Below are 26,477 nucleotides of genomic sequence, written 5' to 3' on the forward strand. Positions count from 1 at the left end.
AAGTGAGACTAGAGGCAGAGGAACAAATCAAAGACGCCGATCACAGGCGCGACCTGGAAAAAAAAATACAAGAGATGGAGCTGAGAGAAAAAGAAAAAGACGTTGCCTACAAAAGAGAACAAGCAGCCAAAGAGGAAGCTTACAAAAGAGAAGCAGCAGCCAAAGATGCAGCCTTCCAACGAGAGATGGAAAAACAGAGGGAGGTCTACAAACAGGCCCTAGCATTAGAACAGGCTAAGCATCAGAATGCAGCCAATCCTAACCACCCGTTGCCAGTTGTTGTTCAACTGCACAAGAAATTTCCCAACTACAAGGCAGGCGACGACACTGAGGCCTTCTTAGAAAATTCTGAAAAGGCCTGCATTGGGTATAGCATCCCTGAAGACCAGTACATCGTAGAGCTGAGGTCATACCTCAGTGGACCCTTAGCAGAGGTGGCGGCTGAAATGCCAAAGGACAAAATGAACGATTATAAATTTTTTCAAACCAATGCCTTATTCAGAATGGGGATAACCCCGGATCATGCCCGTCGGCGTTTCAGAACCCAAAAGTGGAAACCAGATGGGTCATTTCCAACACGCCTACTACGTTGGAAGAATTATAAGCCTGGATATTCAGGAACCAATGTTTCATCATGCACGACTCATCCTCGCATACAAATGGAGCATTCTTGGATGGTAATTCCTGAGGACATAACACGGTACATCCAAGATGGAAAACCCAAATCTAACCCGAGATGGGGGAGATCTGGAGCCAAGATGGATGGAAGTGGCAGAAAAGCAAGAAAGTACTGTAAGGGAATGAACACCCAGGGGCACACTGTACATAACTACACGAGGGCAACCCAAAACCCACCTACAACCCAGGAAAGCCACAGACACCCTATCTTCCACCTCACCAGTTCTACCAGCTACTCACCTAACCCACTGACCGTCAGCTGGACGATCATTAAAGTGTAATGAACCTGGGAATATAAGGCCAACGACCAAAGAACCCCACTCGGGTGCAGTCATTACACCACCATCAACACCAAAAGATCCCTAGACCAGATACCTCAGATCCCTTGAGCAAAGGGAAAATTTGAGCTTGGGCGGCAAAAGGTATCCGCATCGGAGAGACAGGGGCACAATGTCGCTATTCCACCCAATCCTTCCTGGATCAAACTCATCACCCAAAGGCCAAAGTGACAATTTACCGCCTTCTATGTCACAAGCTGTAGACCCGTGCCTCAGCTGAACTGCCGCTCCAGTACAAAGGCTGGTAGGAATGTGGACTTTTGCTGTCTTGACAATTGATTCATCCCCATGCTGACTGGGGGAAGACTTGCCAACCGGTGAAGGGGCAAGAGAGTGTAGGTGACACGCAGCCAAACCAGGCACAGCTTCCAGACCCATCCTGTTCTTGAGGCCCTTCCTCCCCCACAGGACGCCGTCTGTGTTGCCCGAGACCATACAGAGTAGTGGACCCGGAGCCCTGCACGGCTGAACAGACCAGCACCTGCCAGTCGCCGCCCGGGAACTGGAACAGCACCAGCACCAGCACTTGCAACCACATCTTCACACTCACGCCAGAGGGGGCCAGCGGCTGAAACTTGCAGAAAGCAACAGACACCATACCGAAGGGCCAGCCAGAGCCTGAAAACCACCAGGTTGCACAGCGAGAGCGGCTTCACCAGCAACGAAACCAACCACATCCCTACATCGCTTCCAGAGGGACCAAGCCCAAGATCCACAGTTCGAGGAGACTGGTGTCCCAGCCAAGGACAGTCCCAGATCTGGAGCAGGAACAGATGACAGCTTCAGAAAGCTTGGCGCGTGGGCGGCACGGAGCCCCAACGCCTCTCAGCTTCTTCTAACGGATCCCGGGTTTGTTATAGACAAGGATTTATACAAGGAATTCTTTCTGGTGGACACAGGAAGAATGCAGCCGACAAATGGTGTGGTTCCACTAAGTACGGGGGAAGCTCTTAAGTAAGAGCTGATTCTCACCAGTGGCCATGAAGGAAGTGAACAGAACAAAGGACAGATGGGGAAGTCTTCCACTGAGGCGGATGGGCAGGACGTGCCAGTATGTCGGTTTGTGAAGGTTGTGCCAAGAGGGGAAGCGTCATAAGTGGAGGCATTTTGCATTTGTCGTATTGAATTTCATCGATTACTTCAGACACATTTCTCCAGTTTGTCCACATCATTTTGAATTTCATCTATCTCGAAAGGCACTTGCAACCCCTCCTAGCTTCGGTATCTCCACAACTCTTAGTGTGTATTCTCTATGCGGGGGTAGGCAACTATGGCACAGGTGGGCGAGGCCGGCACATGAGCTGATTTCAGTGGCACTCACACCACGGTCTCCGCACGGTCTGGGCTCTGCATTTTATTTACTTTAAATAAAGCTTTTTAAACATTTTAAAAACCTTATTTACTTTACATACAATAGTTTAGTTATATATTATAGACTTATAGAAAGAGACCTTCTAAAAACATTAATTTAAGGTTTTGCGTGCCAGTAATACAGTTTAGAGTGAATAAATGAAGACTCAGCACAGCACTTCTGAAAGGTTGCCAACCCCTGCTCTATGTCATTATCTAAATCATTGATGAAGATATTGACTAGAGCCAGATCCAGAACTGATCCCTGTGGACCCCACTCAATATGCCCTTCCAGCTTGACTGTGAACCACTGATAACTCCCCTCTGGGAAGGGTTTTCCAACCAGTTATGCACACATCTTACAGTGGCTCCTTCTAGGTTGTATTTCCTGAGTTTGTTTATGAGGTGGTCATGTGAGACAGTATCAAAAACATTACTAAAGGCAAGATATACCACATATACCACTTCCCCCTAACACAAGGCTTGCTACCCTGTCAAAGAAAGCTATTAGGTTGGTTTGACACCATTTGTTCTTGATAAACCCATGCTGACTCTTACTTTTCACCCTATTATCTTCTAAGTTTCTGTGAACAGATGGCTTATTTATTTACTCCATTATCTTTCCGGGTACTGAAGCTAAGCTGACTGGTCTATAAATCCCCGGGTTGTCTGTATTTCCCTTTTCATAGACTGGCACTATATTTGCCCTTTTTCAATCCTTTGGAACCTCGCCCATCTTCCATGACTTTTCAAAGACAATTGCTAATGGCTCAGACAGCTCCTTAGTCAGCAAGTTGAGTATTGTATGATGTATTTCATCAGGCCCTGGTGACAGGGAGACACCTAACTTGCCTAAACAATTTTTAGCTTATTCTTTCTCTGTGTTAGCCTCTGATCCTACCTCATTTTCACTGGCATTCACTATATTAAATGTCCAATCGCTACTAAATTTTTAGGTGAAAACTGTAACAAAAAAATCATTTACAAAGTTCTGTCATTTTCACATTTTCTGATATTGTTTTCCCTCTTGTCACTGAGTCTTGACAAATCCACTCACCACTTCCAAGCAGAAAACTTTTCCTGGTGAATGGGGAACTTGCTCACCAGTTTCTGCTGCTGCTAAGCTTTTATTTAAAAGAAAAAGCTTCTAGTCCTTATAGACCTTCCATTTATTAACAAAGGAAACCAATACAGTGGGTCTTCTTGAATCTGTAGACAGCTTAAAAGAACAGAGTTTTAACTGCACAATCCTAGCCTCAGCCCAACCCAAAAGGCCAGGAGTTTCTGAGGCAGAGGGGAGAAGTCAACTCCCCTTCAAGTCACTGAGTATGGAGCTGCTCTGTAGGCAATTCTCCAGCCTCAAGTCCAATGGCCTCTGGTACTTTTTTTTTTTAAATTCATATCAGTGGAAAATGCAGTTTATTTACTTTCATGGTGCATAATTTGAAGTCAGAAATGGTACAACACTTACCATATGTGGAGCAGGAGGAATGGGGGCAGTGTTCCATGTAGTTGATGTGCTTGTTTTTGCCTGCCAGTTTGTTCCACCAGTAAGTTTCTTCTCTGTTGGCTGATTCCACTGCATGTCTGACCTAAAAAAGAAATTACAGAACTAAGCTTCCCCATGGAGTTAACAGGCTCTTCCATAAAGTATAACAACTTTGACCTGAAACTGAAAAGAATTTCTGTTTATGAGCAGATAAACAAATATCAGAGGATCAGTAAAAACTTAACACAACAGATGAAAACTCATGTAGGCAGCAGAAATTCACAAAAATTCTTAACACAATCTAATTTTCACCATTAACTTATTCCAATTATCACTGTTATCATCTATGTTCTTGCTCTTACGAAGTTGCCACTGCTTTTGGAGCAAGATGAGAAGTAAACTTTCTAAATATCATCCAATGCAATGTAGCTCAATGGTTTCTCAGAGAGCATGTTACAGAAAATGATTTGCCAGAGCTATTTACTCAGTGGCTCACTTGAATTTTGCCTTATCTGACCTTAACAAGTAAGGTTGCTAGAATCTCCAAGTCTCATTTAGGCGGTTAAAAGGATGCCACTGAACCAGTAGCTACTTCATCCTGAGCTTTCTAATTCACAGGTTTTGTTTGTTTGTTTTTAACGAGGACTGGATACATGCCAGTTCTCCATCTTACAGGTGATTTATTTACTCATACTATCAAATGCAATTTAGAACCTGTCTATATTATGGTTGAAAACCTATTAGTCACAATATGTTTGAATGCTGTTGTTGATAAGATTTGTTGACCGATGTAGATGGTTTTCAGAATGAAGATCTTAGTTAATCAAAGATCTTAATGGATCTGTGTTTCTTACGTTGATGGACTATGTTTCTTAGTCTATAGCATGGTTTTATGACAAGGAGTTTTTTTAAAAAGAATACATTACTTTTCACAGGGCATAATTTTAAGAGCTTAGTCAAGAGTACAAAAAAGAAAATCTTACTTTTTGGAAGGGGTTCCTCCAAAGCCAAGATCTGTAACAAAAAAAGATACCCCCCCCCCCAATATGTTTATTTAGCAAAATATGTTATCTTTCTTTAATAGAAAAGAAAAAATAAGTTTTAAAAAAAAAACCTCACACTTACTTCCTACTAAGTTCGCAAGTGATGAATCAAGGTCATTTGCTAAAATTTTTCCACTCTGCTGATTGTTTAGAACGGTTCTCTGACATTGTGTCGGTACTGTTGGTTGTAATACATCCTCTGGAATAAAAACTGAAAATAGAACATAGAAATGTCATCATTAAAACAACCACATTTTGGCTGATACAGAAAACAGACGAACAAACTTCCATTCTGCAGAAAGCACTATTCTCAGATGACACTGTCAGCAGCTTGGGCACAATTTCAACATGCCAATGAGGTATTCAAGGGTTAAGCAAAATTTAGGTTAATATTTTTTTCTTGGAATTCTGAATTCTGTGTATAATTCTAATAAAATACCAGAAAATGTATGAGTTTCATTTAAAGGGTTATAGGCAGGAATTTTAGAAAGCTCCTACACTAAGATAATTTGACCTGAAAAGGTACATAAGTTTCATAAAAAGCTGAAACATTCCTGTCTTTCAGTGAAAAAAAACTACTTGACAGAACAGTGTTACAAAATAATCTAAAAGCGTTCAGTCACAAAAGCATAGCAACATGATACTTCCTTGGGCAAGCTGCTATTAATAACTTGTATATAAATTGTAAAACAACTTCACCTTCCAAGAACACATCAAGCTACTAGTGACCAGCAGAAACTGTATTAAAATATTTGTGCACAGAATGTGTTATCCATTATGTGTGTTTAAAACAGTTTGATATGTAAGCTTACCCATTAAGAGATATCCAGTGGGTCACAATGGAAAATTGCATGAGAGGAAAAACGTGGAGAAGGGGGGAGAGAAAAAACATTACACAATGTTTTAGATGAATGAAAGCTAGTTAAGTATTTTATTTTCACAGTAGAACTCAAACAAGCTAGCTATAATGAAAGTGATTTGTTAAATTACCAAACCTATGTTCAATTTATAAGTTCAATTGTGCATTCTCAGCAGTCATCTTAAGTTTGTTAATGTAAGATAGTTTTTACCACTTGTGGTCCTGTACTCATGTGCCATTGACTTTCCTCCAAATACAGCATCAAAATCCACATTAATTATGGAAGAGGTCGTGCTCTGAGGAGCTGAATGAAGAGGAAATCCTAAAATATAAATTTAAAAATTATTAGATATACAGTAAAGCCATCTGTACAGTCCACTTGTAATGAACCCAGAAAGCTAAAAAAAGTTATCAATTGCCAAAGGAGAACACACAAGTATATGTAGGTTTATGACCACTAAATTCATCTTCATGCAAAAAAGAAAGGAAATGCAGATTGGAGAGAAGAGAATAACAAAAAACCTGAAAGTTAGTTGTTATCACAGACTTGAAACTGTGTTTCAAGAATAAAAAGGAAGAATCCAGTATCTACCAAATATATAGCAAATCTGGAAACCTCAAATATGTTCATTCCTGAATTTTAAAAGAATGATGTCCAAAGGAATTTTGAGAGAAAGGCAGTAAAAACGAACGAATGCAGAAATGTTTGGATACTTGGATCACATCAAGCAGAGAAACAAATATAAACCAGATACTTTCAAATCTAGAAATATAATCAACATTTTAAATGTGAATATTTACTTGCATTACGAGATCTGAAACTACAACATAATTATTTGGTTGAAATTATGGCAATCCAAAACAGTTCTTATTAGGGCTGTCGATTAATCGCAGTTAATGCATGTGATTAACTAAAAATATTAATCGTGATTAATCAGAGTTTTAATTGTACTGTTAAACAATAGGATACGAATTGAAATTTATTAAATATTTGGGATGTTTTTCTACATTTTCATATATATTATGTTCTGTGTAATTGAAATCAAAGTGTACTTTATGTAGTTATAAATAAATATTTGCACCATAAAAATGATAAACAGAAGAAATACACCTCTAGCCCGATAGAATGTGACCTGATATAACACGAATTCAGATATAACGAGGTAAAGCAGCGGGGAGCCCTGGGCCTTTAAAGCGCCACCTGAGCCCCGCTGCTTTACTGCGTTATATCCGAATTCATGTGGAGCCCCGGGCCCTTTAAATCCCTGACCGAGCCCCACTGCCACAGCTCCGGCGATGATTTAAAGGGACCAGGGCTCCCTGCAGCAGCTGGAGCACCGGGACCTTAAAATCCCCACCGGGGCTCTGACAGCTGGGCTGGGGCGGGGATTTAAAGGGCCAGAGGCTCCAGTCGCTGCGGGGAGCCACTTTTGTCATGAAAGTGCAACTTACAAAGGTAGATTTTTTTTGTTTGTTACATAACTGCACTCGAAAACAAAACCTAAAACTTCAGAGCCAACAAGTCCACTCAGTCCTATTTCCTGTTCAGCCAATCACTATGACAAACAAGTTTGTTTACATTTACAGGAGATAATGCTGCCCACTTATTTACAATGTCACCAGAAAATGAGGACAGGTATATGCATGGCACTTTTGTAGCCGGCACTGCAAGGAATTTACGTGCCAGGTATACTAAACATTCGCATGCCCCTTTCTGCTTCGACCATCATTCCAGAGTACATGCTTCCATGCTGATGATGCGTGTTAAAAAATGTGTTAATTAAATTTGTGACTGAACTCCTGGGGGAGAATTGTATGGCCTCTGGTCTGTTTTACCTGCATTCCGCCATATATTTCATGTTATAGCAGTCTCGGATGATGACCCAGCACATGTTCATTTTAAGAACACTTTCACTGCAGATTTCACAAAACACAAAGGAAGTACCAATGTGAGATTTCTAAAGATAGCTACAGCCCTCAACCCCAGATTTAAGAATCTGAAGTGCCTTCCAAAATTTGAGAGGGATGAGCTGTGGAGCATACTTTCAGAAGTCTTGAAAGAGCAATACTATATGATGCACAAACTACAGAATCCGAAGCACCAAAAAAGAAAATAAAACCTCTGCTGGCGGCATCTGACTCAGATAATGAAAATGAACATGCGTCGGTCCACACTGCTTTGGATTGTTATTGAGCAGAACCCATCATCAGCAAGGACGCATGTCCTCTGGAACGGTGGTTGAAGCATGAAGGGACATATGAATCTTTAGTGCATTTGGCACATAAATATCTAGCCACACTGGCTACGACAGTGCCATGAGAATGACTGTTCTCACTTTCAGGTGACATTGTAAACAAAAAGCAGGTAGCATTATCTCCTGCAAATGTAAACAAATGCATCTGTCTGAGCGATTGGCTGAAGAAGACTAAAATTTTACATTGTTTTATTTTTGAAAACTTTTTTTGTACATAAAATTCTACATTTGTAGGTTCAACTTTCACGATAAAGAGATTGCACTATAATACTTTTATTAGGTGAATTGAAAAATACTCTCTCTTTTCTTACAGAGCAAATACTTGTAATCAAAAAATATGAAGTGAGCATTGTATACTTTGTATTCTGTGTTGTAAGTGAAATCAATATATTTGAAAATGTAGAAAACATCCAAAAATATTTAATAAATAGTATTCTATTATTATTTAACAGTGTGATTAATTGCACAATTGGGCTGTCAAGCGATTAAAAAACTTTAATAGCACTTATTAGAAACATACAAAGTTATGCAACCCAGTTTGCTATCATTATTGTCTCCATTTGGAAAGAAATTAGAGGATGTTTTACCACTAAACTGTTCCACTGTTTGTTTGGAGGTAAAGGTGGAAGAGACGAAAGGGACAGTAGATTTTACAGCTTCTTCAACTGGCTTCATGTCAAAGATGTCCAGATGGGATGGAGAACCAACACAACCATTTGAGGATGAGAAAGGACCTTTCAGATATAGAAGAAAGAAAGAAAGGAAAGAAGAGAATCTAGGGTTCAAAGAGCACACAGAGAAGCACAGAGATTGTGAACATCACAATATGAAAGTTTCCCAGAACTAGGGTTAAGCAACCTTATTTGAAATAGATGTCTAGCTATAAGTTTTCCCACATGGTGTCTGAGTTGGGTAGAACAGTTCTACTGAAACTCATACCAGTATCCTTGCCTCAAGGGGCAATATTTAATTCTGATGTTTTTCACATCATCATCCTGTTAAGAAAAAAAAAGACATTTACCCACCTGCGAACTGAATTCCCAGAAGGCACTACCTATGGAGACACATTCCTCGGCCTCCAAGCTTAGCAAATGGCACTGGGATCATTCACAGCTCCACTGACTAACACACTACCAGTTTTAGCAGTGGCAACATTTCCTTATTTAAGTGTTTATAAAAACTGCACCTTGTTAGTTAACAAGTTCTTCCCTCAGGTAATTCAATGGCAGTTGTGTATGTGCAAGTTGAAGTAACTGAAGTTAATGAGAGATGCATGTCCAAATGGAAGGACAGAATTCGGCCCTGTGTTTTCCCAGTTAAATTTGCTTGTTTACGATGAAGTATCAATTTTTACTATCATCAAAAATTGCAAAGCCAATTGCTGTAGCTGCAGTGGAGCAAGCTGTAATCTGCTCTACTTCACACATTAACACTAGAACAATCATCTAAATTTTAATTCCATTGCTTTACTATGGCTCTACTAGAAGAATGCTCCTCAGGTCCATTGTTTGCAGTAAAAGAATAAAACAAATTCTAGATTTCACATATTTCTTGTCGGAGAAATAATTTTTTTTTTTTTTTTTTAAGTTTGCAAATTTAAACAGGAGTTTATTAACTGTGCTACAAATCTGTTTTCTGCCATAACAGAACAACGTGTGTAATTTCTCTAAAATACAGAATGCAATGTTCTTTAATGCATTTAAATTTAATATCAACTCTAAGATGACCAGTTTCATCTCTTATCAAGGTAAGAAATAGTATTTGGATTTCTGGCAGTTAACTGAACATATAACTTAATCCTTAAGCATGAGTTTTTGTTTTAGTCAGATAACTGATGAATTCCCAGATACTAAGATCATTATTTATTCTGTTAAACCACCATAGTAACTTACCTCCCCCCCATGCACTGCTTGCTGATGTTGCTATAGCTGGAGTACTCTGTACAGTTGGAACAAATGCCGGTTGAAGATCAAAGAGATCACTGGAAAGGTTAGGCATGCTGAAAATAGAGAAAAAAATATGAGCTACACAAGTTAATTATTAAGCAGCATTTGGTCTGTTATCTGATTTAAATTTCCTGAGCAGATTAAAGAAGAATGGAGTTTGTTTTTTGTTTTTAAGTGTCTGCACATGTCCCAACTCCTAGAAATACCAACAGCTAAAAATATATCCAATATGCACTTAATGCAATTTTTGAAGTATGTGGTTTGCACAAAATATTTTTGTTTGCAACAGCCTCCAAGATTCAATTTCATTTTACTGGACTATTAGAATTACAGAGTAATTCATGTGTTTCCAAGTTCACTTTTCTGGAAGTCATAGTGAAGGCCAAGAATGGTGCTACAGGACATAATTGTCCCCCCCTTCAACTTCTACCCCACACACTCTCAAGAGAGGCATTTAAAGTTTGGTCTAATATCAAGAAAGTCTCACGATCAGCCATAAGATTATTCTGATTCTTGAGAAATATATTCTGTAAAGTTTATCTATGCCTTTCAATTTTTCAAGCAATTGGCCAAGGCAGTGTTTTACACTTGTTTAGGGAAGAAAGTGTTCCTCACCTACTGGTTGTTGGTGCTGGTGCTGCGAAGAGGTCAACAGCTGTAGTGGTATTCACACTTTTCCCTGATAAGGTGCTTGGAGATGCTGATGTAGAAGTGGAATTTGATACTACAGAAATCTCTTTTAACCGCTGCTCCTGAAAGATAAATTAAGAGAGACAGACATACTAATTAATTTAAACTTAACTGTACTAGCTATTCAATCTTCGAAAGTATTATTTTTCGAGAAGGATTTTTAGTAATAAAGGCTTGATTAACACCAATCATATATTCTTTAGGGATGCCCAACAAATAGAAATATAGCTAGCTGAATTATTGCTTGCTGAAATATTAAGTGAAAAGTGGAAATCTCAGAATTATGTTGAAACATCAAGAATCTGACAAAGAACAAATGCCAAGATGTTTAGTTTTGAAGCTAGCACACCATATTTGACTCATGCTGTTGGTCCCATAGTACATGCTTATTATCTACTGTGGCATACATTTATATAGTACCTATCGCTGTATGATAGGCATACGCTTTACAGTGTTTAGATTACAAACATTTGCTATGTAAAAGGAACTAACTTCTCCTGCAAGGAGGTTTCTGACCCCTGGAACATTCCAAAGTTACATAGCTAACTTTTTGTTAGCCAGCAGGTAGCTAACACTAGATAAAGGCGTATCTTTATAAACTATCCTGTATAGGGTGGAGACAAACTGATTATGAATACCCATCTCTAAAAATGTGTTTGTACTAGACACATTTCTGATGACTATCTACTTTAGGTTTTTAATACTTCTGTCCATCATTGTTAAATCTGACAGCGTTTGAAGTTCCTAGCAGACTTCATGGAGTTTACTTCGCCTTCCTTTTCCTGACAACAGCTCTGCTTGGGTGCATGTTTGTTTTTGAAATACTATTTAAGTCAATGGAATCTCTTTTCTATGCATGTCAATGGGAATTTTGAAAAATAGATGTGAGTTATTTGAGGAAAAAAACAAAAACATGTTGATAGTACTAGGAAAGCTTCTCCAGAAGCCAACTGCCAGCAAAATTTTATTTTCGCATTTAATTAAGATCTCTGCTCCATATCAATAATTTAACCTGCTTCCTTCTCCCATATAAAGGGAAATCTAGCCTACTCAGCCAGCAACGAAGCCTAGATTTCGAATACAGAAAACCAGCCCACAAGTCCTACTAAACTTGATGGCAAATTCTAAGCACAAAGAAGTGCTCCTTTTTTTTTTTTAACCCCCCCTCCCCCCCAGTTAATTAACAACAAGACAGAAATGTCCCAAAGATACTCATCAACTGCCTAGCTCACTTCATCTCACCAACCACATGTCTATACTAGCTACGTCTCTCTAATACTACATCACATTCCCCAGAGGGAGCTGCTACAGAAATAGGATTTGAAGGACTAATGTCCAGTTCTCCTACAATAGCGGGATACTGCCATGGGGGCCTCTGAGCAAGTAACAGAGGGCAAATAAAGGAAGAGTCTTTAAGGAACCAAAAGGGTGACGTGGGACAGACCAAAAAACAAGAACAAAAAACAAGTTCATTTTCCTGAGACAGGCCACTAGTTTGTCAAAACTGTAATTTAAAAAGGACATAGATGTGCCCTGGGACTGAAAAAAAAAAAAACTGTGCTGCAAGATTAACACTTTCGCCTTTCTATATTTTCATGGACAAGGGAGTCAACTATTGTCCTGTCCACACTGGAGCATTATGAGTAGCAATATGGCTCTTGCCCCAGGATTCTAGCTTATGGGGACAGGAATCTGTTTCCTAGAGCTATACTTGCTAAATCATCCTAAATATAAAAGTCTATGTGGACAATGTATTCTGACAAAATGTGTATCCAGTCTATTTTAGAAGTATAGGTGAATAAAGTGTTCAGATTTTAGTTATCAAGTTATGCAATCATGGTAAGAGCCATCATTTACTGGAAGCCACCATGCTTGCATATTTAGAGGAAAATCTGGTCTCACTGAAGTCAGTGGAAGTTTCTCCACTGACTTCAGTGAGACCAGGATTCTACACACAAAATATTTAAACCATCGGGTCCTGGAATACCAATCCTTAAAAGATAGAATACCTTAAGTGCTTGCAGTCTAGCTTGTTCTTCCTCCAAAGCTTGCTGTTTCTCTTTCTCATCCATTTTGCTAAAAGACATTCCTGTGTTGGCAAGTGTGGAAACAGCACTGGATAGGGTGCTCGCTCTAAAATAAAGTTTCATCAAGAGAATGATTTTTTAATTTGTGACCTTTAATTTGCATCCAAAAAGGCACCTGAAGTGCTTCATACATAGCATACTGTGTGTCTCTGGACTCAGCACTAAATACAATCACCTTTTGGCGAGGAAAAACAGCAAACGCATAATACTGTACATTTGGGGCAAGCGTAAAGAAGGGGACAAGTGTAGAATTAATTATTTTTCCATGGTTTCAGCTGAAGAGATATCAGATCAATAATCAAGTACAGAATTTCATATAGATGTTTGTGATTTTGCCACACAATTTATATACCTGCTGCAAATATGATACTTTAAATAAGTTCAACAAAATTGCAAATGGCATACATATACAGGTATGTGTTAGTATTTTATATTGACATGAGAAACAGCACTTTTAAATCTGTAAGGAGCTAGCTAGCTAGTATGCACCCACACACACTTGATGCTGTAGAGACAAATCCTCCCAAGTACTTGTGAAAATCTGAGGTAAGAGGCTCAAGCGATGACTCTGCTGCAACGCAGAACTGTGGTTGTCTGAAAAATATGACTTCATCTCTCAAAAAAGGGTTTTGCCAAAAAAGGGTGTTTTGTCCAACTATCACAAACACGGATTGTACATATTGTTGTATCTTTTGGTGAAGAAGCTAAAACTATATCCATCTCTTCCTCACCTCATCATTCAAGTGACAACGGATCTTTCAGTAGAAAGAATAAATGGATTTGCCATCATCCCATCCAAACGCACATCTTGGTATGAAGCCAAATGGGGACAGTGGTGTGAAACACCATAACACGCCCCATTTTAAGGTGGGGAGGTAGTCAGCCATTCAAAATTCTGTTAGCGTGATTTTTCTGCCATATATGTGGCAAGCACGGCTTACCTATCAGTGCAGCAAAAGCAACATGGCATTCCTGATTAGTGGCTGTCCTATGAAGGCTGGTTAACAGCCATTAGCACAGTGGAATTTGGTTAGCATATCAAAAATATCATGGGATCATATGCAAGCAGTATATGTTACAGAAAGCTGCAACTACTTGGTAACTAAACAGGACTTGAAACAATATCCAGTAGAGGATTTGCATTTTTTACCCAGTGTAACAAGCACTAGTTTTGGGATAACATGTCATGAACAATCTTAAAAACTAATGGCCATGCTCTTCAATTTCCAGCATGACTATGATTCTAAGTTTGTATACCATGCCTTTGATCGTTTTCATGCTATCTGAGCAAGTGTAACCATAGTGTCTGGCTTTTGAGTTCAGATAATGCTAATCACAATTAGGAAGCTATGCTAGCTGCATTCAGGCAAGGTGGAAGAATGAAGCAAATTTTGCATTTGACAATCAATCAGATCCCAGAATACCACAGCTGGGTCTGGATTTGCCTACTGGTTGAAGTCTACCACATGCTGAGAGACTGCAGGACACAGAAACATCTTCACATAGCCCAGAGATCAGCAACCTTTGGCATGCGGCCCGCCAGCGTAAGCCCCAAGCGGGACAGGCCAGTTTGTTTACTTGCCACGTCTGCAAGTTCAGCTAATCATGGCTCCCCTGGCCATGGTTCGCCGTCCCAAGCCAAGGGGTGCTGTGGGAAGCGGCACGGGCTGAGGGATAGCCTATCGACATATTTCGGAGTATCAGCTGTGTAGTCTTTATCCACAAAAAGAACAGGAGAACTTGTTGCACTTTAGAGACTAACAAATTTATTTGAGCCACGAAAGTTTATGCTCAAATAAATTTGTTAGTCTCTAAGGTGCAACAAGTACTCCTGTTCCTATCGACATAGGAGGCACAGGAGGATCTGAAGTAACATCAGTTACCCTGCCTGTGTGCAAGGATGAACAGACAGTAGTGAGAATGGCCCACATATATCTGACAGGAGAAATTTGCCCTTAAAGATTACTATTTTCCTGCACCCCCACAACAACAGCGGGAGAGGACATAATTTCCATAAACACATTCCCAGCTCTCTGCATCCATCTTACACCTTCTGCAACTCATTAAGTCTCTGTTTAAAAAACAATACAACTTTTGTAAAAGTAAAGTTGGCGACGTAGGCCAAAAGTGCTAATATCTTCAACAGATTGGGTCTACCTTTAATTTACAAGTCTAACAGCTTGCTGCTTGGACTGGGAAGTGCATCCCATGATGGGGTCCTTCCATCTCTTAATTATCACGAGGGATACCATATAGGAGAAGTGCCAGGTCCTGAAGAAGTCGTATCCAATACTCAGGCAGAAGGACAATGATTATGAGGTCATGAATCAATATTACTTAACACTTAGCACTGTACAAATTATTAGGTAGTCACAATTACTGATTTTGCAAGTTGCAAAGTAACTTGCTCAAGGCTATGGAGCAAGTCAGTGGCAGAATCTGAATGAGAGCTCAGGACATCTTGATTCTTCTTCTCTCCAAATTCAAAAGAAAAGAAAAAACAGAATAATGACATGTTACAGATCAAATAAGAAAAAAAAAAAAAAAAGACTCCTTACCTGTGTTTAAAACCCCTTTAAGACTACTGAAATTAAAAATCTTTGCAAATCTAATTTAGTAGTCATTATCTGTATTTTAATACATTTATTTTTGTTCTCCATTCATCGTGAACAATTAAAACAATCTGCTTCAGTTTCTGATTCTGCACAGTAAGACAATTCTACAGGGTTTCTGCTGCAAACATTGAGGAGGAATATTCAAATAAAAAAATCTGATCTCCCTAATATTAGGTTTCTAAACAAACTCCTACATGGAACTCCTTCGGATACTGGGAAATATTTCACCACTCACCATAAGTTTCTCTGAAGTAATTTTCAGTATCAAGCATAAGGGAAGTGACAAGTTCTTAGAGGCTTCTGAACTATTTTATGGAACAATAATGCCACAAGAGAGCAAAATAAATAAAATAAAGGTAGTAGGGTAATCCGTATGCTGGGGTTAAGGAATTACACAATAAGATTAATTAACACAACTGATATCTCTTTAGAAGAACTTGTATTCTGCAATATACACACCAGATAGCAAGCACTGAAGGCATGTGTGTGCTTTAAAAGCCAGTTAAATTCTCATGACTTGTCAGACTACTTTAACAGATAAGGTAAAAACGTTTTGAGGAAAGCTATTACATGTGGCCTCAGCTCAGCACTTTGCTACTACAGTTGTATGTTACAATGCACTAGATAAGAATATTTAATGTACATTCAAGGGATATCCTCTACTAACAGAGCAACACTATTAATAAAGCTTTAGTCTATGCTTTCCACACGTACTAGAAAAGGAAAACACATTGTTTCCTTCCACTTACTTCTAGGAGGATGCGAGTATCTCAGGGAAGACCTCAAACTTACCAATACTCAAAATACCTCAGTACAAAGAGAATTAAAATATAAGACACCTTTGTGATCCACTTGATGCTTACCTGCTGGCAGCTGAGACTTCTTTTGTTTTTTTCCCCTCTAGAGAAGCCAAATGCTGTTCCAATGCATCAAGCAAGCTGCTGGGTGCCTAAAGTTAAAGTTCTCATAAAACATCTGCTTGATGATAATGCATTACCATCTAGTGTACAGATTAATTCCCCCATCCACCAACTAAGCAATTATACATTTCTTTTTAGATCACACACTTGAATTCGATTTGCAAGATTCATTTTTTGCCAATATCCCCTTTTCAATCAGAATATGCAAACATCATCACTAAATGCTGGTTTACGAAACAGAAGTTCCCCCAAATTGGGCACATGTATAGAAGCAAAGATTGGAATTTTCTGGCAACAACATTAGCTGTGTTAAGCACTTCAGTAATAAAGCAGGTCAGTTAATTATACTCAGCTCTAATTAGCATGCCCCGAAACTGGGGGAGTGCTTACAGAAAGTGTTAATTCTCTAGCTACAGTAGGAAAAAAAAAGGCAGGATATACTTTCATTTGTCTAAAATCCATAAACAAATTTAAATCAGATGATAAATCCTTTCAACCAGTGTGAGCAAACACAATTATCTCAGTACAACGGGGAACTACCTTTTAGAAACTGAAGTATAACCCACATAACCACTTTATTGGAAGCAACAAATTGTTAGTGTGAGTGCAGTAAAACTTAGAATATTAATTGCTATTCCTTTATCACTCATATCTCTTTATGGCAAGTTAACATTCCCTCCTTCTTTTCTCAGATCCATCTGTGAACTAAAATCAACACATGATACCAGCAGTTCTTATAATCTAGATATTAAAACTGACCATACGGTGACAGTTTTCAGTCAGGACAAAAAGTGTTACACATTAATTTTTTATTTATTTATTTTTTTAAAGCAGACCTCTCCGGCATTCCACTATCCCTAACAAAAAGCTAGGTTTTAAAATGTCATAGTACAGACTTTTAAAAAAAGTGAAACAGCTCAACAGTAGACATCAGTAAATGTGTTTAAAACAACAAATAAATTTACAAAGTCTTTCTATATCTGGAAACCTTAATCTCTCTCTGAAGTGCTTAAGATTGAGTGAATGAGGCATCTGAACTACTGACAAATGGATGAACAGAAGCAAGCAGCTAAGAAAGCAGAAGAATAAACCACACCAAAATCCAGTGCTGATTTAGTTCTTAGTAAGATGTAAGAAAAAGTAGCCAGTCACTGATTAAAAGCCTTGTCTACATGGGCAAAAATAGGTGCCTTTTTTTATTCAAGTTAGTTTAACTCAACTGAAATTTCCCCTCAACACTGATTGATCCAGTTTAACACCATTCACAATGTTTCAGATGATCCTAGCCTTTTTCAACACCTCCTTGAAAATAGCCCTGCCCTTAAAGGCAGGTTTGCTAGTTTGGCTTTAGAGTTTTACACACAGGACTCTGTCGTCAACACAGTCATGGGTCCATAAATTGACTGGATTAGAATAGACATGGACTCTCACAAACAAGAGAGCAAGTCCAGAAATGGGAGTTTCTTGGCCAGTTACAAGTCCTCATCTTTAGTCTCTAGAGATCTGATGGCCACTTCTACAGCTGCCTCTGAAGTACATACCAATAAATCGTTGAAAGGAACTAACAAGTGTCTAGATTGGTACAGAAGAAAGACAGGCAGTGTTTTTGTTGGTCCACTTAGACCAGGCAAAGAGAAATCAACCATTTCAAGAAATAAAGACTGTTTTATTACAAACAAAGAAATAGCAACGTCCCAAAAAAGGGTAAAGAATATTAACAACATTGATAGGGGTGGGAAATTTTCACAAAGAAAGATCAGAGACTAGTGCTATTTAGTTTGTAAAAAAATTAGTACAAGATCAGATGGAGGTATACCGTACAGAACAATGAATGGCACAAAGACAGACAGTTGGGTGCTGTAATAACAACACTTTCCATAATAAAATAAAAAGGTCTGTTCTTATAATGATGGTCAATGTTCCTCTAAATTGATTATACTGATTCCATCTGTACTGTTCCCATTCCAATTTATCAAGACACCTAGAATCAACCTAGTTTATTCTGCCTTGTAAATTACCCTCACCACCTGATTTCCCAGTGTCTCCCATCATTAAAAGTTTTTGGGGAGCAGGGACTTTATTTGTGTGCATATCTTACAGTGCTGAACATATGGCTGGTGCCAATATAAATATCAGTAGACCTATACTGTTATCTTTGTGGACCTCGGAAAAGCTTCCATAGCTGAGTAACAAAGCTTAAGATACAGGTATGTACTGATGTGTAACTTTGTATGAAACCTGTTGCTTGAATGGAGTTGAGTGTTTTCCTCAAAATGTGGCCCAGTATGCCTGTGTACTTGAGAAGCAGTTTCACAAAGGATTCAAAGGAAAAAACTTCTGTTTTAGTAAAACTATCCCAATAAACTGGATAAACGTCACTGCTTTAAAACAGAACTCTTATTAAAGAATTGCAGAACTGTTTAAGAACTGTGTACATATAACAATCCATGGAAAAAGTGAACATGTATATTTCCATATATAAATATATGGAAGAGAATATATTCTCAGGATGAATATGATATACATTAACCATTAAAACACAAAGGACAAAAGAACTGGGTTAAATTAATATGAAATGTACACTGACCTGAGTAAGATCTGGAATGTCACCCTGATCAATTCCAACTTGCTGGGTTCACAAAAAAGGGGGGAAAAAAAATGTACATTACTACATGCAGCGGCAATGAAAAGAAAAACTGTGGGGTCTGAATGTTACACAGAAGCTAAGGTATCAAAATGGACATGAATAACTTTCTGAACTGGTACATTGTGCATGCCAATTCTAACACAAGTTTTAAGCTAGAATTTCAGTGTATGTGTCAAGCTCAAACCATATTTCTATTTGCAGTATTTCATGCAAAAATGCTGAGATTTACTGTAAGAGCTGGAAATAATACAGCTTGCTTGAATTTATGCTTTATTTGGAGCAGAAATATCAAAGGAATGCTTTGTAAATATTTATAAATATCATCCAGCCCAGTCATTTCCATCTACTAATCAATGTGTAAAAGCAAATTCTTAGTAGCATTTTAGACAGAAAGGTTTACTGTGCTGTTAGTAATTGTTAGGCAAAGAAAGGTTCCTTAAAAATATCACTCAATATAAAAAAAGCATTTAAGCAACATTCAGATTCAGCAACCTACAGAAGTTTTATTTTGCACAGCAAATCACACAGACTGTGTGTGATGGGAATACTGTACCAGTACAGATAGCTAAATGACACTCTTTTAATAAACGTAAGTTTATTTACCTCTGCTACTTTGAGGAATTCTGACAATTTGGTCATTCTGGCTAGGAACTTTTTGTAAATATCCAAACCTTCTTTGCACTGGTTCTTCTTCATATCAAAATACTTTTCTGAAGAGTGAAAAAAGGACATTTGTAAACAAGATACAAAAATACCCCAAACCCTTCTCCCCCCAAAAACTTCAGAACAAGAAAACTTTCACACTAATGCAAGAGATTTAAAAAGATACAACACTGCAAACAATAACTTCAGATAATTTTAGTGAGAGGAGATATTAACAAATATAGAAAGCCATGTTATCTTCAAGAGTAACATGTTTCAGACTACTCATAATAATCTCCACATTTACAACAAGTTTGTTGATTTCAGCAAGTTATAACTTGGTGGACAGTTGTAGTCAGTCTGAATGTCAAGTGTTTAATCTGTTTTTAAATTCTTCGTCAGCTAAGCAGGACTCTATTTTGAAGAAAAATGTTTGCAAAAAGTCAGTGCAAAAAGTCAGTCCATGAGGTGCACTCAAATCATTAGTAATGCAGTAGCTGACTTTAGTAAATTAAAAATGCACCGTATTATCTATTTTTAAAGCATTTTTAAACTACACGTCAACATCTCAATACTATGCATTTGTGGTTTGTAAACGGAGATATAAAATCTGAAGGAAGCATTTCAAATGAAAACTCAACTTTCACATGTATCCAACTTTGACTTCTCAATATTAATGCACAGAATCCTTATGAGTAAACCTGCCAAACAGGAATAGCATTTGCACCCTTTTGAGTACTGAGTTTTATTTTTCATACTCTGAAACTTGTAGATTTTACTGCATCAATAAAATGAAATACACGGGCAGATTTAACGGAGAAGAGTGAAAGTGGAATCCAAAAATTATTGAATAAATTATTTTACTGCTTTACTGTCTCTTTTGTGCACGATTCTCACATTTTTTCCCCCTTAGTTGAACTCACAATCCACTTAAAAACCATATCTGACATATGTTAACCAACCATAGACAAGAACTCAACAAAGTAGAACTCTACAACCTGCACAAGACCACGAACACCAGTTGTTAAAGTGGATAAAACAAAGGAAACTGAACAATGTGCTCTGTGTATTCAGCAAAAAAATAGTAATCTTTTTTAAAAAAGTGTATGCCCAGTAAACCCAGCACAGGCCAACTTACTTTAGAGCCCCTACCCCAATTAAAGTGTACTTATAGGCTACATTATTTTATAATCTGGTTTTAAGGAATATTCATAACACATTTCTAGTATTACTAAAATAGAAATTAAGGCAAGAATAACTCAGATTTACACTTCAGCTTGAAAAATATTAAGTCCTATATATCAATGTCTTTAAGGTGAATCTTGCTGTCACTAACAGTAATGATAAAAGTTACCATTGACTTGAACAGAAGCAGGATCTGGCCCTTAATTTGTTAGGCTATTACACAGACTCAATTTGCTTTTAAATTTCTACTTCTCCCTCACTGTCTCCCCCAAAGATTCAAGAACATAAGCACACATATACACACCAGTTCCACATACCTAATAGGTTAATAACCCCTTCATTATAGGCTGCGAAAAGCCTAATGGAATCTTTAAAGAGAAGCATGAAGGCAGCATTTATTACACCATTGGTTAATTCATTTGGATTTGCCTGTGTAGAAAGTGAAGAGATAGATTAAAAGTATTGGTGGGGAGAAAAATACCAATAAATTTCTTTCCATATCAATTAAATAAAATATTTTAACAACGAAATACAGTTTAGAATGTGCTTACATCAAAATCAAGGAGCGCATCAAGCTGGTTCTGAATAATTGGAAGGGTTTTCAGAAGCTTTTCAGTATTCATAGTTCTCATCACTCCATCTACCCTACAATGCGTAAAATGCCAAATGTATAAAATGTACATGTGACCTAGAACATATGATGCCTTGATATGATTAGTACCCTGTATTTAATTACAGTTTAAAAGGCAGCAAAGTTCTACAGCAAGCATATACATGATTATTAGTAACCTCTTATATCTGAAATGAAAGGCAAAAAGGAGAATATTTCTTACCCTCTTTTCATTTTGGTGAAGTCAACTGCTACAAGTCTGTAAGAAAGTGCTTTTTCATTCAAGTATTTGCTATATCGCCTAATGAAGGTAGACATATCATAACCTGAAAATTAAATGTTTACTAGTTAGACATTTCAAAGAGAAAGAGTACCTCTTTATTTTGTAATCATTTTTCAGTACTATTCTATAAGATGTGTCACTGCACACAACTTGTATAAGGAGAGAACTCCACGTTCACTTGCAGAGGCTCTAAAGCCTCCCTCCATATTCTTCTATTGATTATTTGCACTAGCCTTGAGGCACAGTGCAGCCATCATCTTCCCAAGTGATGACAATTCCATGGAAGTTATCTGGACTATGTTAATGCCTCACCTAACAAGAGCAGGAGAGGCTACTGTTGGCAACCATGAGGCACTCTTATCCTTATAGTATACAGCTCACTGGAAACAGAATCAGTCAAATGCTGAAGACTAAAGATGGGAACTTCTGAACTTCAGCTACTGTAAAAAAGTACGCTCTCAAAAAAATACTAAATAATACATATATTTTTGCCATCACACAAACTACCTCTAACACCTTTCAGAGATCTGCACGAAAGGCTTTCACTAACCACTAGCAACGTTTTCTAATGACCATATTATGAAGCTTGACAATTAATGTTAATCCCCACCCATTACGGAATGAAGCCAAATGAAAAAGATTATTTCAGTGCTCATGTGTTAAGTTATAAATGCCTTTTTAAAAAGACATGTAACTATAAGCAGATTTCTAGCTCTCACCTGTGTAACTTTCAGTCATCCCACAATTTTCCCCGTTTCCTTTGCTTACTGTCATCACTTTGCACTGCATAATATAAATTAAGCTCTCTTTCATGGAAATGTCATTTTCTGTTAAACACCAGTGACTTACAATCACTACTAATGCAGAGCTAGAAAAATGCATATATTTAAGACATGAAAAAAAAACCCAATTGTTTTGTTATGTAGGGTTTTGGGGGGGGGGGGGGGTTGCTTTATTTGGTTGCTTCGCCAATCTTCTCTTGAAAAAGGTAACACTTTACTGTTTGCAACTTAGTTTTCACAAGGAAAAAGATTCTTACCCTGCATGGCACTTTTGTCCAGGTAGTTGTTTAGATTGAACAATGTATTTCGGGATGCAAGATACTGGATAAAGCGCTGATGAAGGGGAAAAAATGTCAGCTGATTGAAAATTACTTTTTCTTCATCAAATGTAACACATTTAAGAATCAGATTACAAAACAACTGCATGCAACTTGGGTATTTCAGAGGCAACATTTACTTTTATCTACAACATATGAATTAGTTGCAACAAAAACAATTCACCAAACTTAGTAAACTAATGTGAATTAAATAATTAAATTTCAGAACTGAGCGTTCAGCAGAAGAAATTGGTTCAGTCTGAAGAAAAGCACTCCACTATCCACACAGAAAGCTACATTAGCATTGGAGGGAGTTGCTTACATGCCTTTTCAAGTAAAAGTTTTGTTAATTCTGTAGCTCACAGTAGGGAAATTGGAGAAAAACTATAGGTGCTCTAAAAGTTTGTTCTGTACAACTCTATAACTTCTATGTAAGGGTTAAAGAGAGAATTACAAACTATTCGGGAATGTTTTTCCACTTTAACAGAGCTTGATAAAAAACACAGACACTAAAGCGTTCAAGTATTTGTATAGTCATTAATGGAGTAATTAACTCACCTGGCATTATATTACTTCTAAGTAAGTCTATAGCATAAGTCTCCTCCTCCTGCTCAAATATTTGGCTAAACAGATGAGACAAGAAAGAGGAGACGACTAAATCTATAGCTTGACTTATTAATGTTATTTAAAAGGAAACTGCTTCATGAACAATTTAAGTCTCTCTGCCACTTTCAATACATATTAATATGCACACAATCATGTCTTCCTACAACTCAAATTATAAATCAGAACTTATCTTTTCAGGAAAAAAAATATTGTCATCAGAGTTACAGGACTAACTGCAGCTCTGACCTTTACTGAGTCTGAGCAGCTTCCCTCAGGTTAAAGCTGCATGCCTTCACTTCTCTCAAGGTGGAATCCTGCAACCCCCTAGGTCTTGGGCTATAGCACATTGCCTACCAACGATTGCTTCGAAGACCCGGCTGAGTTTGGTACTGTAAGTCTGCCTTTCGTGAATTGTGACCAATAGGCCTAGTTGGGAATTTTTCAATAAAACAGTTTTTTGTCTGAATAGTCCAATTTGTCAAAATGGAAACTTTACCTGGGAACATACCAGATTCAACAAAACTTTCATAGGGAAAGGTTTCTCAGGTTCAGTACAGCATTTCTGGTCAAAACCAGACACACAATCCACCCCAGAATATGCCAGTAGTGGGTGCACTCACCTAATACGTAGAAGACCCAGATTCAACTCTCTGTTTTGCCTGATTCAGACCAACGACTTGAACCTGAGTCTCTCTCATCCTATGTGTCCTAACTACCAGGCTGCTATTCTGGGGTGAAGTGGTTCTCTCTCTCTCTCTTCCTCTCTGACCCAATGAATATTTTTTAATACACACTAACAGTTTCAAAAGACAAAAAGACTCTATAGCCTGGTGGTAAGGGTACTCACTGGGGAGGTTGGAGACCCAGGTTCAAGTCATTAGCCTGAATCAGGTGAATACCCTCAATGCCAAGCTATCCTGGAGTGTGTCTCTTGTTTTTCCACATATATACATACATAACACACCCCACCTCTGAAAGATCTTGGTTTCATCCCAATGCAGAACAGGGACATTTTAGAAATCTCAGACATGATCACAGGAGAGGAAAAGTATTTCCCACCCAGCTTCAGTGACCAGTGGCTAACACAGTGACTAGGCAGCTTCTTTAATACCAACCTTTTTTATCCTAACAGTAGGAATATAGCAAAGCAAAGAGGAAACAGATTTTAAAACAATAAAACAGTCTATACGCATGTCTATCTTAGTTAAAATAGGACGGCCTGCTTCAGACCCTCCCACAGTGTCTGTGGCTGTGTAAGGCTGTTCTTTGTGAACAGCTCCCTTATGACAAACTCCCTCACTGTGGACAGAGAGAAAGTTTTGAACTGTTTATAGCCCTTTTGATCTGTTCCGTCTCAGCCTTGACTGAGAAACTGTGTCACTTTGGCAGGAACCTGGAAGTAGCATTTTTACAGCTAACAGAGCTCAACAGTGATCTTACCCTCCTGAATTGTTTACAGGTGGTGTTTTATCTGGAGCCACTGTTTGCCCTTACTCTATTTCCAAATAGGCTGCTATAATTTATCATATGCATATGTTGATTTAATTAACTCAATAGAGTCAGTATTTCGTGACCTGAAGAAGAAGAAGAGTTCTGTGTAAGCTAGAAAGTTTGTCTCTTCCAACAACAGATTTTACTGCACCCACCATGTCTCTCTAAAGTCACAGTCGTATACTGCCTATTTCAATAACCTGGTCAGACCCCTTGAAGATCAGGTCCAAATCTTTCACAGTGGTTCTTTGATGTTTACATTTGAAGCAAAGGTAAAACTTTCTTCTAGAGATACTTTGCCTCAGCCACAATTCTGCACTCAGATTTCTGTCATATGCACAACAGATAACCTATAATAAGCATGGGGACGCAGACTTGGATATTTGAGATGACGAGCTCTATCATCTGACATAAAAGGTTGACTGTTTAGGCTTCATTGGAAGGTTGAGAAATTGTGTACAATGAAAGATGAAATTTCTAATGTCATATTATGGCCTGGGAAAGAAAAATCTGTCTCATCACTTACTATATCACAAAGTTTTTAAATAAGTTTTGCTGATCTTTTGTTTTTAAAATGAACTAAACATAGGTGGTAAATGAATGTCAATAGTAGTTTAGGACAGAAAGTTATCGGAAAAGAGGCATGACATGGATTTAGACATCTACTGTGTTTTGTTTGAAATTAACTGGTTTTATAAGTAGTGATGAATAGCACTTCACTAATTTTCTATCAGAACGGTAATTTACAACCAATAATGATAGAAAAATTAAGTGTACTACATTTATTTTCCCCCTTCCAAGTTCACAGCTCACAACTATTTCTTTATGGCATTCTGATTTTTTTTTCCAGAGATGCCCCCATAATATAACTATCAGAAGGTAATCAGTCTTACCTCATTTCCATACATCATGAGGTGGTGTGTTGTAATTAGAGCTTTGAACACTACAACCCAGCTACTGTTAACAGTCCTCTCAAAGAGTGTGTCTGCCAACTGTGGAATATTCACATTCATCTCATTTGTGCACTGGATTAGATCTAAAATAAAAAAAAGTAAAGCATTATGTTTAGACATTCAAAGATGCGACAGAAATAAGTTTCACAGGCTGAACATGTAACATGAATGTTAATTGCTTTATACAGGACTCCATACCATTTGAAAGCTTTAACCTGATGCATTAACAATTATATTTCCTTTTGGAGTTCTACACTTAAGACAGAAAAAACAAATGCCCAACTATAAAATGAGGAATAACTAGCTAGAAAGCAGTACTCTAGAAGAGGGTCTTGGGGGTTCACAGTGGATCACCAACTGAATGAGCCAACAATGTGACACAGTTGCAAAAAAAAAAAAAAAAAAAAAAAAAAAAAAAAGCCAATATTCTGAGGTGTTTTAACTGAAGTCTCATGTAAGATACAGGAGGCAACTGTCCTGCTCTATTCAGCACTGGTGAGACCTCACCTGGAGTATTGTGTCCAGCTCTGGGCACCACACTCTAGGAAAGATGTGGACAAACTAGACAGAGTCCAGAGGAGAGGAACAAAAGTGATAAAAAGTGTTTAGAAAAACCCGACCTGAGGAAACATTAGAAAAACTGGACAAGCATAGTTCTGAGAACAGAAGACTCGGGGGGGGGGGGGGGGGG

At 38.0% G+C, this 26,477-nt stretch overlaps 1 protein-coding gene and 1 long non-coding RNA gene across 9 annotated transcripts in view; one reads left to right on the forward strand and one right to left on the reverse strand.

Moving 5' to 3' along the window:
* The window catches only part of LOC142047211 (uncharacterized), a 190,810-nt gene extending 187,137 nt beyond the window's left edge, over positions 1-3,673 (forward strand). The window contains exon 2 of the long non-coding RNA XR_012656414.1: positions 2,555-3,673. This is a non-coding gene — a long non-coding RNA (uncharacterized LOC142047211). The remainder of the gene's footprint in view (positions 1-2,554) is intronic.
* Positions 1-26,477, reverse strand: part of LOC116829403 (phosphatidylinositol-binding clathrin assembly protein-like) — a 53,280-nt gene that overhangs the window by 14,240 nt on the left and 12,563 nt on the right. For 4 of the 8 annotated variants that reach the window (XM_075068822.1, XM_075068821.1, XM_032788213.2 and 1 more), the window contains exons 2-17: positions 25,727-25,869; positions 22,677-22,752; positions 21,578-21,680; positions 21,296-21,389; positions 21,062-21,173; positions 19,521-19,627; positions 18,858-18,899; positions 16,214-16,299; positions 12,658-12,781; positions 10,574-10,710; positions 9,905-10,011; positions 8,600-8,746; positions 5,969-6,079; positions 4,981-5,097; positions 4,839-4,869; positions 3,838-3,958 (exon numbers count right to left, since the gene is read on the reverse strand). In XM_075068822.1, coding sequence (XP_074924923.1) covers positions 3,838-3,958; positions 4,839-4,869; positions 4,981-5,097; positions 5,969-6,079; positions 8,600-8,746; positions 9,905-10,011; positions 10,574-10,710; positions 12,658-12,781; positions 16,214-16,299; positions 18,858-18,899; positions 19,521-19,627; positions 21,062-21,173; positions 21,296-21,389; positions 21,578-21,680; positions 22,677-22,752; positions 25,727-25,869 — 1,658 coding nt within the window. The remainder of the gene's footprint in view (positions 1-3,837; positions 3,959-4,838; positions 4,870-4,980; positions 5,098-5,968; positions 6,080-8,599; positions 8,747-9,904; positions 10,012-10,573; positions 10,711-12,657; positions 12,782-16,213; positions 16,300-18,857; positions 18,900-19,520; positions 19,628-21,061; positions 21,174-21,295; positions 21,390-21,577; positions 21,681-22,676; positions 22,753-25,726; positions 25,870-26,477) is intronic. The other 4 variants (XM_075068823.1, XM_032788215.2, XM_075068824.1 and 1 more) reach the window with 1 other exon arrangement.

The sequence above is a fragment of the Chelonoidis abingdonii genome, chromosome 8 (genome assembly GCF_003597395.2).
Source record: "Chelonoidis abingdonii isolate Lonesome George chromosome 8, CheloAbing_2.0, whole genome shotgun sequence".
NCBI classification, from domain to species: domain Eukaryota; kingdom Metazoa; phylum Chordata; order Testudines; family Testudinidae; genus Chelonoidis; species Chelonoidis abingdonii.